This window comes from Melopsittacus undulatus, chromosome 2 (assembly GCF_012275295.1).
Source record: "Melopsittacus undulatus isolate bMelUnd1 chromosome 2, bMelUnd1.mat.Z, whole genome shotgun sequence".
In the NCBI taxonomy this organism is placed as follows: Eukaryota; Metazoa; Chordata; class Aves; order Psittaciformes; family Psittaculidae; genus Melopsittacus; species Melopsittacus undulatus.
The window spans coordinates 64873345-64888193 of record NC_047528.1 but is presented as its reverse complement, the minus strand read 5'-3'; the positions used below and the strand labels follow the sequence as shown (position 1 = coordinate 64888193).

Below are 14849 nucleotides of genomic sequence, written 5' to 3'. Positions count from 1 at the left end.
GGGATGCTGGGAACTATTCATCATGAACTGTAGCAACAGGACAAGGGGTAATGGGTTAAAACTTGAACAGGGGAAGTTTAGATTGCATATAAGGAAGAAATTCTTTACTGTAAGGGTGGTGAGGCACTGAAATGGGTTGCCCAAGGAAGTTGTGAATCCTCCATCCCTGGCCAGGCTGGCCAGAACCTTGGGTGATATGGTTTAGTGTGAGACATCCCTGCCCATGGCAGGGGGTTGGAAACAGATGATCTTAAGGTCCTTTCCAACCCTAACTATTCTATGATTCTATCTTTCCCCACTTCCTTTAGCAAAAGGAGTGGTTTTAAGAACACTGCTGTCTAATGTATCAAAGCAGCTCAAGCAGCATTTACACGTGTACTCCAACACACACTTGCACCTGAATTTAAAAGAGCAGCTCTGTAAGTGCTGCATGTTTGCTCAGACATTCAGTGAACACAGGCACAAAGGCCAAAGTCAACCCAAGACCAAAAGAAAAACACAAAGCTAATATTTACAAAAAATGCGTTCAGAGTGGTTTCACTCAGCTGGCAGTGAGACGCAGCTGAGGGGTGGGAGAGGAGCTCTCAAATCTGGCTCAGCTTTGCCCTTCCACAAATGCATTTTGCTGCTCCTGGAGCCAGGTCAGTGTCCCACCATCCCACAGCTAGTGCCAGCCATGCCCAGGGCCTCAGTGAGAAACTCTGCCTCCATCTCACAGCATCCTGGAAGTACTTTATATCGCTGGGCTTAGTCAAGCACCCTATATTCTTAACCATAACCATTTTTCAGAGTCTGTGCCCTGGGGCCAATCAGGTCACACTTTGGGCTAAAAAATCCACAATCCAAGAAGGTACAAGAGGAAAAGCCCACTGCATGACCTTCTCTCATCTTTGTTGCATCCCACTCCTGGCTATCTTCCATCCCACCTCTGCTGAGGGCTCCTTACCTTCCCTGCATTTCAGATCGTATTTACCACAGGTCTACGTCTTGTAACTCTCATAGAGTGATACAGCTTTCCCACAAACTCACGCTCTTATAAATTCAAACTGTTTTATTCCAAATATCACATAAATTAAATACATTTTCCATGAATATTGCAAATATACATGAAATGAACATTGCAGTTTTTAAAAAAAGTTTTGGCTTTGCTTATGCAACAAGAAGTGCCAAATGTGGTTAGAACATGAACTCCTGTATTTACTAGATACAAAAAGGTGCAGATTAATAATTTATATTTATACATATGTACACACTCCATTTCATAACTAGCTTTAAAACAGTAAAAAATGGTTTCAAGTTTATCTACATTACTCATTTAAATCTGGTCAGAAGCCCCAGATAAGAGTTGATACAATCATTTCACAACTGCAAAATTAAGGCGCTACCAAAATACCAGTTCCACTAGTGTAAAATGTAACAGGAATAGAGAGTGTACAGCTTTCTATTTATCAATTTAAAAGTGGACTGGAGAACGAGGAAAAAGGAGCAGTAAGAAACATGACAAGATCTACAGGTTAGAAATACAAAGAGATCTTGATGACTATCAAATGAACATATTAAAATACAGTAGATAAAAGGCCTCAGTGGCAAACAATTAGTATGCTTCTGAAAGACAAAAAAAGGTTAAAATATATATATCATTTTGTAGCTTGAAGCTCTACAGGTGAACAACAGGTGTAGAGGTAGAGGGATTTTTTTTTTCTTTTTGGCCTCTTTATGATGTATAAAGAAGGGCCACATTCACCACAGTGAAAAGACTCATCATATATCCCAGCATCCTTGCTTGGACAGCAAGCAAGAAAAGTGTAATGAGCTAGAAAGGCAACAAATCCTGTCTATCTCTTTCAGGAGCTCAGCTCCAGTGCTTCCACATGTACCCTGGCGGTAAGTTACATCTAAGCAAGATCAGCCGTAACATAGACATTTCCTCTAGAGAGGAACAAGACAGCAAGCTTCTCCCATGAGGTACTAATGGATGCTGCAGAGATTATATGGCAGAGATAATTTGGTAACAATGAAGTTGGTACTTTCCCTTAGAAAGCAAGTACCACAGGGCAGTGGTGATTTGTTTTCCTTTTTATTTTTTATTAAAGCTTTGCTATTTGATCAGCATTCCATGTTTTGGAAGAAATGTCAGCTTTGGGCTGCTAATAATTATTTGCATCCACACACAGACAATTCCTATGTTACCATTTATCCAAAACATCAGCCACTGAAATGTATACCACAAACCTCTTTAAACCTTGACAGAAAAAAATCCCTCTATTGTTCAGCTTTCTCTTTAATAACTATCATTCCATTAATGATTCAGACCTTCATGAACACAGCAATGTCACTTTCCATGTAGAATGGGTCTTTACACATTACAGAACAGCAGTAAACAACCTCTCTTGTTCCATAGGGTTTCCTCTCAGAAGTACCTCAAAAGTAGGTATCTTGAAAAAACACTTTTGCAAAGAAGAATATTCACATTAGTTACCCAGGCAAAGCCAAGAAGACACTAACTAGCACCTTGATTTGTTTTTTTTTTCTTAAACGCACTCCTATGTTATTAAGCACATGTAAGATCAGGGACCAGCAATACACAAACACCATCAGCATCCCCTTGCAGCTAAACTAGTAATACTCAAAACTAGGCCAGACACACAAAAGAGCAAGATGAGCGACACCAGAAGAAATACACAGCATAGAAAGGCATGGGAAGAACAGGAAGCTGAGCAGAAAGGATTGTAACAAAAAATACAGTCCATCTTCTGGTCTGAGAAGTAGTTATTGAAACCACCCTTCGGCAGCTCAGCTGAAAGCCTACTGACTTCCTCCCCCATACATAGAAAAATTCCTTAATACTTCAGTGACTTCCTCTTCATCACTTTAAAATCCTGGAGGAAATGCATTCAACTCATACTTTGTGTATTTTGGTGATGGTAGCAAAACTTGCAGAAGGCTACTGTAGAGGTTATGACATCATTGGTTGTACATTAACACACTTCACAATTCAGAGAATATACTTACAAACCATTTAAATAGAAAAGGCGTGTTCAAGATAGAGGCAGTTACAGTACATTCAGGGTATGTTACAGAAACCATTTGTGGTAGCCATTTGCTGAAAGGAAAAAAAATCTGTATTCTTTGTTTCCCAGACCACACAGGTTACAACTACAATACCCAAAGAGAGCAGGTAATAGATCTCAATCACTGCATTTCAATGCAGTCTTCCTCCAGAACTCATGTGCAAAGTGGAAAAAAAAATTAAATACATCTTCATTGACAAATAAGGACAAAATAACTAAAAAAGAAATCAGGCACTTTGACCATTTAGGTAAACAGCCATTTCTTCTTCCCAGACTTCTGCACATGACAAGCCTTTACATGGGTCTTGCTATGCTTGCAGCACATGGAGATTCAAGTCAACTTTTTTCCCTGTTGGTAATATCAGTTCTGCTTATAGGAAACTATGCCAATTGAATTGGTAACACTGTGAGTTATTTCATTGGCAGTGAGCAAATGTTGATCATTTGACTGACAAGCAATCAATTTAATAGCTATCAAAGGTAGATATTAACAAAACAATACATTAAAAAAATAAAAGAGACAAATGAAGGTTAACACCTGACTTAAGCTTGCATTGAGACTTGCCTTTATAGGTTCGGTTTGTGCCTCTTTTCATGGTGTTATTGTGGACTGATTTCCATCACATACAGCAACTGGTACTAAACTACAATACTTTTGGTTTGAAACACGTTCAGTAGAGATCACCCCAATATAAGGGAAGTTGGCATGACACTGCAGGAGGAGGGAGCTGGAAACCTCCCAGCATTTCACCCTTGCTGATTCCGCTTGCAGAGCAGGTAGGTGTTCAGAGTAAGCTGCAGCATGCCTCCCTCAAACTTGGGGTGAAATCCTTATTTCACAGCAGCGTTCATCATACTTTAGGGAGCCGGTTTGATTTGAATTTATCAGTAAGACCAGCTAGGATTACTTTGATTTTTCTTTTCAAATAAACCAAAGTACACATTTCAAAACATTCTGTACATACTCAATCCGCTACAACACATAAATCACAACATGAGGGATTACCTAAGGCTACTAAATAGTGTACTTATTCAGTAGCTATTATTCTTTCAGACAAACATCCTCAGATGCCTTGACCACGAATGGCTTGATATTGTTTTCCTCACAGACTGCTATTTGCTGAAGAGAGAGATGCAGGTGTATGACAGACTGCCTAGCAATTCACTAACAGAGCATACTGTAGGCTACAGTCTTCATGCATACTTCTGCCAGGCAGCGTAACTCCTCTTCCATCCACTACCTTCAAGAAAGTCTAGGAAACACCTCTTCAACCCACTGTCCGGTTTCCTTTTCCTACCAAGTGAAAATCCAAACACATGCAGGCCAACGGTGCTACTCTAGTACTTGACTCTCTTGCAGGCTAGAAACATCAAATCTATTCGTAGTACTCTGAAGCAACTATCTGCATCCATCAACTACGCTCTAAGCGTAGCAAAGCTTTGTAGAGGCTCAGATTTCACCAGGGCAACAGGAGAGAGTGCAAGGTTTGGTGAATACCCAGGATAACAAATCAATGCCATTGATGGATGCAGGACGCAGTCAGAAAGGGCTGTTCCTTTTTGAAGGAATCTTTTAAAAAACAAAACACCCCCAAAACAACCCCTCCCCCTTTGCCTTCCCCCAGAGCAACCTGTTGTGAGATGTTTTGGGTGCCCACTCACAACTGAAGTCCATGTTATCTGGGTCTTTTGCGAGTCACAAATATCAATACGCGTCTGATGGCAATAAGACGATCTTTAAGGGAGGTCATAGCCAGTATAGCCAGCTGAGCTCTGTTTTCCAAAGGCAACACTGCCAAGAGCCACCAGTACCAGGCAGGACCACTGGGGTTGCTCTGCAAAAGGATGGAAAGACACATAATCATGTATTCACTGTCACTGCTTCAATAAGAACACCACCTTCCTTCCCACCTTCTATCTGCTAAGAAAGTCACCACAACAGTTTAAGCAACAACTGAGCACTTAACTTCAGGTGCTCTCCTTGTCTATACACACTATTAAGACTGATCTTTTCAGATATCAACTTACACTGATCTGTTGTTTTCCATTCTTCATGCTAATAGACCAAAATTGAGTAAATAAAGAGTTTAGAATGTAAAAAAAACCACAGCAAAAATCTGTCAGAAAATAGTTTCGTATAAAAATTCTGCAATAGAATAGGGCTGCATAAGTAGGAAGGTTTTATTACCTGTGGCTCTGGTTCTTTTCCTGGCATGGACCCAAAATGATTGAGAATTTGCACTTTCATATTGTCTTTGAGAGAAGTAAACCAGGCAACAGCTTGATCATAAACTGAATCATGTAGGCGAACAAGTTCTTCATATTCTGGTCCTTCAACCTTGTTGTTAAAAGAAGAGAGATGGAACAAAACACGATTGATACCATGGAGTCCATGCTCCCTCAAGAAAAAAACAATGCAGTAACACAGCTGTTCAAATGTCCTTATCTAAGCAAACTGTACCCAAGTCTCAGATTTCAAACCTGTGATGCTGGAGTCATTTTACCCTCCCCATGGCGTTGTGAATTGACATTTCTTGAAGCAGTTACTGCCTTATTAATATCCATTCCTAAATGCTGTCAGAGCAGAAATCTGCTCTCTAATCCTCAGATACCATATTAGTCATCTCAAAAAACAAACCTCGAGTTCCTCTCACAGAAGGACCTCTGAACATTGATATATTGTCTGGCAAAATGGAAGAAACACTACTGCCACCGAGCAGAGTCCACAGCCCTCAGAGACCAGCAGTATTTTATACAAGTGTTAAAGCCATAGAAGGATAGCCAAAGAGGAAGAGGAGGAGGTGGGCAGACACCCAAGCAGGCAGGAAGCAGGAGAAGTGGATACTTTCCCAATACCAGGAACAGCCATTAAAAAAATCCAAATACCCTCACTGAGTCAGTGTTTTAGTTGCACAGGCCTGTTGGCTATCAGGGAAGACAAAAAAGCATAAGCAAAAAACCCACTACAAATTGGTGAGCTGTGGTTTTTTTTTGGTTGGTTGGTTAGGTTTTTACCCCTATAATCTGTACATACCAATGGTGTGATTCACTTGTGCTACTCAGATGCATATCTGAGATAACTGTTCTGGATGCCCTTCACGGCTGAGAACAGCCAGCTCTAGAGGGCAATTAATCTCATCTTAAGGTAGGTATCTAAGAGCAGATAAAATAGGCAGCTTTGGACTGAGACTTCTCACCATCTGATACAAGATGAATATAGGGTGCTGAACATGGACACCAACCTCTCAAGTGAGACAAGGTAGATCCCACTCTAATTATGAAGAGGTGGGTCTCTGGCACCATTCATAAGCAATGCCTGGCTACCTGTGTTTCACCACCCTTCACAGCAGAGCTCACACTCTGGGCAGACTACTTATTCCAGCCTTTTGCAGTGGAAGGCATGTCCATGCAATCTGCCTTTTGTGCCCTAACAAATAACTGCATCACCCTGCACAGGTCAGAAAAGCCCTACTAAGACTTTACAGACTTGCACTTCAACTATGAGAGCATGCTGAAGAGCTATATGACCAGACTGGACTTCATCAGTTGGCAGGAGATTACTACTAAACTCAGTCCTAAGAGGGATGAGGGTTTTACAGACATGCTCTGAAGATGATCCAGGAAGTCATCATTAAGCATGGCCAAAAATTCACCCTTTGGACAGCACTCATCACAAGCACCTCACTTGATGCAGGTGAAGAGGACTTGTTTTTAAAAACTACTCCCCTCTCTGCATTTCTTTGCTCTCAGCCAGCTCTGATGGATGCTCGTACAGACATGGTTAACTACATGTCACTAAGATCTCATTTTAAGAGCAGACTCCCACTTTTGTTTGAGGGCCTATTCTGTAAATGAGAGCTTAGAGATCATATGAAGTCTGCCAGCTGTCTGTTCAGTGCAAGAAGAGAACAGTCAGTTCTCTAACAACAGGGGTATGTGTTCTTAAAAGGGTTTCAAGTCCATATCAATTCTGTAATGTTACTCTGACCTCATCCACACATCATGATAAGACCTCAGCTCCTGAGTCTCAGCAGCTACTTTGAGATCCATGAAGGGAGTGTTAACATGGCAGAAGTAAGGGTAGAAAGGAAGAAAGGGTAGGAAGAGACAAAGTTTGTTCCATGTTTTTGTCAAAAGAGCTTTAGTAGTTATAATATTGGTTTAAAACTAATGCACAGCTAGCTTGAAATGCAACAAGGAAAGGCTATTTAAGTGAATCCAGCAATACATGGGTATGAATAACTTTGCACCATAGATCACCTTTTTATCTTCAAGATACTCGATGTTTGCTGTGTTATATCCATCTCGCTGGCCATGGCTTAAGACCCTAAAACGACGGACACCAACTGTATCAACAACTGAGCGTCCATCAGGAAAAAACTTTACGTCCCTGATCTCTAATATACAGCCATGATCTGCAAATCTGAAATGACAGAAGGGCATAAAAGTGGAAGTCATCAACAAGTGTTTATAGACATCAGGAAAAATACTGGGCCTAAGTCACCACTTCTTATTTGAATGAGGATCCTAACTTTGGTGACAATACATTCCTGTTCATTCACGTAAGCCACACAACCCCCACCCTTTCTGTCTTCCCTCAGAGGTCTAGGGCAGCATCATTTTCAGAGTGTGGTTGTGGGGTGGGAGGGTTGGGAAGGGCCAGAAAAATAAATGGAGGATGTTTTATGCTGGGAGTTGCCAGCTGGTTGTGGCAAATTCACCTGGTTTGCAAAGAAAACAAGATGGGTAGAGACACCATAAGGAGGTCCAGGAACAAATGCAGGGCTAGGAGGGCAGTTCCCCTATGCTGAGGTGTAAGCAAGAAGACTAAGGACTTTAGAGGGAAAAGACCTCTAATGCAGCAAGATTTTTCTTGCCATTGTTTCCTTCAAGTTTCATAAAACAGATTAAAAAAAAGGCAAAACCAAAAACCAAACTCAAAACCACAAAACAAAAAAACCCACCCCACTAAAACAAAAAATAACTCTCTTTACAAAAACACATTTTTATCTATTTAAAGTAAGCAGAGTTTTTAATCACACTGTGGAAACAAGCATATAACAAGTTATTGCTTTAAATTACCAAGCTTACCTACTCTACATTTGTGCTGTACTGAGTTCACTAGAGAGGCTGACTGCACAATGACTTCACCACAATACATTGATTTGTCAGCATCTGCAGCCCTGAACCTCAGCTTACTGTTAAGCAGGACAATACACTGTATCTAGTCTCATCTCAAGATATCAAATCCCCACAGGATATGATGTATCATCAGGGAAATGCTTGTTTTACCAGGGCTTGGCCATTTCTTAGATTGGAATGGTGAAGAAAAAGCAATGCTTGTAGGGAAATGACCCCTGTTCCTACTCTACCAGAAATCCTGGGTTTGGAAGGTGGGGGGGGAAACTCACCAGTGTGAACAACTGCTCCGTCTTGGCCATTGTGCAGAACAGATTGAGGAAGAGCAAGAAGAGTACAACTGCACACAGCTAAGTCCTGGCCCTCTCTACCATGGGATTACAAAAAGCTAATTTATTGTAGCAATATTAGACTAAATACTATTTAAAAAGCCACAACAATTGGTTTACATTTGTGTAAATATTATGTGGTTTACATAGTGACATTCATACCGAATTTAGAAATTAATCTAGAACTAAAAGTGGCTTTTTTCTTTTTTGTCTTTCTTTGAGAAGTTACTTTGGGATAGAAAGTGACTTTAATCAAGGAGAGCCAAGAAAGCACCTGGAGATGGGCATAAAATGAACTGACCCATTAAAAGCTGATTTTCTTCCCCCAGTTTTAAGTTAAACTGGAGAAATAAAACAGAGGAAGGTAATGAACTGACCGCATCTTGTCAGCATGTTTTTCAAGGGAAGTATGTACCCACCATGCCCTGGTAGATGAGGCAAAACAAGTTTCCCCACTTTTTTATTTCCAGTTGATTTCGCAATTTTGAATAAACAGAATACCATCTTTACTTGTGTAGGAAACTACAGCCACCTGCCAGGTGCCTCCAGATGAAGGCTTCCTATGTTTCAGTGTTTAAGTTATCATGCTTAAAAAGTTTAACTATTTTGGTAACTCAAACCAGACAAAATATAAAAATCCAACTGTAGAGGCTGCATTTTAAAATACCCTTTATGACACTATCTAATAAACCAAATTCTTGTGGCTTTGGTATTGTAACCCCTTGGCCTTCTGTTTTGGACCTGACTCTAAGGATGTCTGGCTCTTCCACAGGCTTTCACAGATGTAAGGGGAGTTACTACTGATGTCCTATGGTCATTTTGTTGTTACTCTTAAAATCATTGGCTTGCAGAAAACTGGTCACAGTCCTGGAAGGGATTATGGAGCATCACTGCTGCTGGAATCTGAACTCCACTGAGTGCAGCACTGACAGCACACCAACTGGCATGAAGCACAGTCACAACTGACTGAAAGCTGTAGCACCTCCTGTATTCTTACTGCCACCAGTCAATCCCCATTATGACTGCCCTCCTCTCAGCTCCACTGATTATCAGTTACAAAAATGCAGCTCCTGAGGATGCCTAACGTGTTCTTAAAAATACCCATACTCATCATCCATTCTATAGTCTACATCATGCCAACTTATCTTGTGATGTCAGCAACTAGCTATTGCATCCCTTTTAAGACCACCTCTTTTTCTCCCCATTAGCATCTCCTTATCCCCTTGACTCAAAACCCCCTTATTTTTAAGGCCCCTTTCAACCCAAACCATTCTAGGATCAAACAGTCATCTAGGATGAACGCAAACCAATCATAATATCATTCTGATCCTACGATTCTGGGACTTAAAAACCTGAGGGCTTTCATAGAATCACAGAACAGTCTAGGTTGGAAGGGACCTTTAATGGTCACCTACTCAGTCTCTGCATGGGGAGCTAGAAACACATCAGTGTCAGAACTGACATTAATTAATTAAAGGTAAGATCATATAGAATGACAGTGTAACCCACTCACTGCTTAGACATTGCAACACAGCAGTAAAGACAAACATCAAAATTCAACATTCAGCAGCAAAACAGACTTCTCAGCCAAGGGTATACTTTGTCTCATTCAGAAAAGCTATGGCAGGTTTGGCTGGTTGGGGCTTTTTTGTTTGTTTGTTTTGGGGTTTGTTTGGTTTTGTGGTTTAGTTTTTTTTTTTTGGAGGGAGGGTTCTTTCCAACCACACTGACAATTAAGTGCTATTTTTGGAGTCTTTAGTAGCAGGATGAGTTGTGTTCTTGCTATCCAACAGAGGAGCAATAAAAAATACATCTTTGTGTCAAAAGGAATGTTAAAGATACAAAATGAAAAAAACAGCAAGCTTAGTATTAGGACTGGAAGGAACCATAGTGGTTTGGTGAGACAAGTATACTGTGCTGTAGTACTCCATGAGCGTCACAACAGCCTCTGTAACAATAGGATGTTCTCCGCTCATCTCCTTACCCTTTTAATTCATCAGCTAAACACATGCCAAATTGCTTGGTACCAGTTTCCATGCATCTTCTTATCATTAGCCGGTAACGAGGTTCAAAGACATGGAGTGGGCAAGGGATGGTAGGGAAGGCCATGGTACACACGAAGATGGGAACATCTTTATTCAAACTGTGAGATAATTGTTAAAAAAAAAAAAAGGAAAAAAAGTTCAGCTGTTTTTTGGGTACTGCCCTATTCAGCATAAACCCTTAATGTAACAGAGATTCCAGTGGTTTCCTTAGATTCATTCCTCATAAATGTGTATCTCGTCAAGGTTTTGTCTTTTTTACAAGACAAACATATTTCAGGACTCTTTCTGCTTAATGTATTAAGGAAACAATCCCTCTAATCTACTTTCATACAGAAAAAATCAGGAAATTATAGACGATCTCTCACATATGTACATACCACTACATCTAGCTTAAATACATAAGGCAAGATTTTGGTGATAACCTTTTACAGTAATGTAGTACCTAAGAACTCGCCATGTTCAAAACAAGATGGTAGAAAATTCCCAAGCTCAGTTAAAGCCCTTTAATTTTGAAGAAGCCCACTAATCCAGTTAATTTTCTTCAAGCTTACTTGTATGTTTTTTGTTTCTAGTCGAGTTGTAGTGCAATAATCACAAATCACTGATGAAACTGGATCCTTGAACTTCTCCTGATCTGAAGTATAACCCATTTATAATTTGAATTCATAGAATAGTTAGGGTTGGAAAGGACCTTAAGATCATCTACTTCCAACCCCCCTGCCATGGGCAGGGACACCCAGAAAACCCTCATTATAACTGTATAAGTGTTTATGCTGTTTCAGAGAAAAAAGCAATTATATTTTAAGAATACTGTTGTGCCTCTCTACCATTCAAGCATATTGTTGCAACTTTATCTGCAACAAACATGTTGAAAATATTAAACATCTGGCAGGTTCATTTACAAATTCATTCATTCTGTGCATTTTCATAAGCAAATGAAGCAGTAATTTAGATTCAGAAATAAATTTTCTAACAGCTGCCAGTGCTAAAAAGAGCACCTACTTTGACAATTCCTTCATTTCTTCCTCATAAACTTTCTTCCTTTCAGATAATTCCTCTGGCAAGTAACGGACGATCAGCTCTTCTGTAAGGATGGTCTTCTTGTAAGTTCTGCTTGCCAGAAACTGCAAAGAATAATCAACTCTTAACTCTGACAAGATGGCAGGTAACAGCTCTTCTTCCCAACCCACCCCCTTCCTAAGGCGAAACAGCACGTTAGTCAGGACTGTACTGATTCCTCCTCCTTTGGAGCCTTCCACTTCAGGATAAACTTCACTCACTCAAAGTTTCATCATAACCGCACTCCAGTGCGCATCTGACTATAACCCCGTGCCCTTTTTTCTGGCAGAAGTTGTACTAACAGCAACAAAAGACAGTCCCTCCTCACTTTTACAGAAAATCTATATATTCTTTCCACCTAGAACTGCCAGGTTACTGTTAAGAAGTACTCCAAGTACAAGACAACTTATTCCTGCTGGAACAGAAGTGCTAACCAAGGAGTAAGCATTCCTTGTTCACACCAGATAGATACAAACTGGAAAAGTGGTATGAATAAGGCTACACCTGGGACTCCCAGACATAACAGTGGCATGATACTTGAAGTCTCTATTATTTTAAGGACCAGCAAACCTCACTTATATTCCAAGGAATGATGAAATATATTCTGAAGCAAATGAGGTCTGTGCACAGCTTTATGCTGTGGGTACTATTGTGTTGATCTGGTTTCACAGAAACAGAATAGCTCAGGTTGGAAGGGACCTTTAAAGGTCATCTAGTCCAACACCCGGTGCAATAAGCAGGAGCATCTTCAATTAGAACAGGCTGCTCAAAGCCCCATCCAACCTGATCTTGAACGTTTCCAGGAATGGTGCATTTAACACCTCTCTGAGCAACCAGACCCAGTGTTTTATCACCCTGATTGAAAAAGTTTCTTCCTTATATCTAGTCTAAATTTACCTTTGTTTATTTTAAAACCATTACCCTGTGTGCTATCACTAGAGCACAGCAGAGTGGGAGAATCATGTCCCCCCACCTGCTGGACACACTTCTTTTGATGCAGCTTGCAAGTAGAGCACACAAAATCCCCCCAAAAATGCTTGAAGAAGAACACAGCTTTGTGCATTTGTTAATTGAGGCAAGGACATACTTACTTCTGACAGCTTTTCTTTGCAGAGTGGGCAATGTGGATTATGGTCAAGGCAACGCTCAAGGCATTTGAGGCAAAAGGTGTGTCCACAGGGAGTGGTAACAGGTTCATAGAACAACCTGAACATGAAAACATGGAACAGAAAAGCTAAGCTGCCCGCACAGACAATGCAGATTCCAAACTAGAAAGGAGTGACTAGACTTAGCCATTTCTTACATTCCTGCTTTTGTATAATGCACAGGTGAGTTTTATCTAAGGATATAAAAATGGTTTTCATTTTTAGAAGTGGCAAACAGTGGACAAAACCACAATGTAAAGACTCACCAGATGAAAGGTTCAGCAGAAAGGAACAGAGTAATGATTTAGACATTCTCTGGCCAGTTTCCCTTCTGACACCATGAAAACTTTTCAGAAGCTACAAAGGCTTAATCCCAGGTCAATGCAGTTTTACCTCATGCAGAGGGAACACTCAAAGTCCGATGCATCCACCAGAGTTGTTGGTACTTCATTTGAAGTGACGGTGGTGTTTTCAGGTAAAATATCTGCATCTAAGTGAAGAAGACAATTACAGTCAATATTTAAGTACTACTGCAAATTCAGATGCTGCTTAAGTTGGTTTTCCATAAAGCACCCAATTTTTCTCTTTTCATTTTTTGAAGTTCTGTTCAAAACAAACACATTTTCCATCCAAGTTTCAGAGTTTCTGGCAGGAAATCTGGAGAGCAAAGAATGACGTTTATGGCCAGAGAAAGCACTTTAGGCTGAATAGTCATGATTTGCTTCTCCAGAGTCTTTTTGTTGGTGCTTTTTTTAAAGTCTATTTTTTAAAACACTCTGCTATTGCTTTCCCACCACCATCACCACTCCCACATCAGCCAGGCCAGATGTTTTAAAGTACATTAAGTCCAGAATTTAATTTGTTTACACACAGTCAAACCATTTCATCAGTGTTTATTATAGATTTCTCAGTATGGGTAATTCTTCTTACAAGTATAGAAAAAAAAGCTTTAATTCTTCTATACCAGGCTGCTACGCAACTCCCAAGTTCCAGACAGCTTAAAGTTTAAGGACTACTGAGTTGCATCAGCTAACACTGATTTCACTAGCTCTGTACTCTGCAAACCCGGAGGCAAAACACATCACTTAAAATTCTGCCAACCTTGGTTTTTGAGGAGGTATATATATCCCTGTAGTTAACATGTTTAAAGAGTATGGGCTTCAAACTTCGCAACAGCAGCATTTAAGCTCAAGAGCTACCACCTTGAGCTTCTGTTGACATTTATACAAGCAGATTCTTCAACTTCTTTTACAATCCACATCTTTGTTGCTCAGAGATGAGTTGCAACAGAGCCATGAATGCTGCCTCCACGTCCTTTTTATTAAACATATTATTCACCATTAGAAAAAGCTCAGCTTTTTATGTTAAGCTAAAACACTAGGATGTTTTGTTAAAGTATTAACTTATGCTCAGCATCTGGTTTATCTCAAGCACAGATGGGATAGGGGAAGAGGGTACTGGTGGTGTGTGGCCTACAAAGAAAAAACAGTGTTATCTTTAACCTACATCTCACATGTTAGCATTTAGTAATTGCAAGAACCTAACTGTGTTAATTCTGCAAACAGTAACATGGCACTAGGAACTAGCACAGACCAGAAATTAATGGTTATGGGTAAAACACGATCTCTGGCCTTTGCTGTGAAGATACAAGCAGGTCAGATTTCACAATCTATTTACTGAGTCTGCAGTTCACAGACAGGGTTTTTCCCTTCCCAGCAATGTGATCAGAAACTGGCCATACACTGGATCATTTGCAGAGGTGGCAGACAGACAGAAGCACTTAAAGACTTTTCATATTGCCAGGCAGATGTCAGATTTACCAAGGTGAGGGTTGGTTTTATTTTTTCCTTTAAGGAGAAAAAAGCCTAGCATTCTCAAACTGTTTCAATGAGCAGCATTTTCAAACTCCCTTTTAATCAATTACTTCACTACTCAGTGCAAGATATTGCCCTCGGCATTTTTATCCTGAGTACTAAAACCACTCTGGAGGTCTTTGTTAGAAGCTTGAGAAGCATACCAATTGCAAGCACGGCTATCAAGTGACAGAAAACCTGGGGGCTC

General features: G+C 40.3%; 1 protein-coding gene across 1 annotated transcript in view; it reads right to left on the bottom strand.

The window, feature by feature from the left end:
* Positions 1–1031: 1031 nt before the first annotated feature.
* The window catches only part of LONRF2 (LON peptidase N-terminal domain and ring finger 2), a 34737-nt gene continuing 20919 nt past the window's right edge, over positions 1032–14849 (bottom strand). The window contains exons 6-12 of the mRNA XM_034074453.1: positions 13182–13278; positions 12735–12849; positions 11587–11708; positions 10524–10682; positions 7332–7494; positions 5260–5409; positions 1032–4906 (exon numbers count right to left, since the gene is read on the bottom strand). Coding sequence (XP_033930344.1) covers positions 4748–4906; positions 5260–5409; positions 7332–7494; positions 10524–10682; positions 11587–11708; positions 12735–12849; positions 13182–13278 — 965 coding nt within the window. The 3' untranslated portion in view covers positions 1032–4747. The remainder of the gene's footprint in view (positions 4907–5259; positions 5410–7331; positions 7495–10523; positions 10683–11586; positions 11709–12734; positions 12850–13181; positions 13279–14849) is intronic.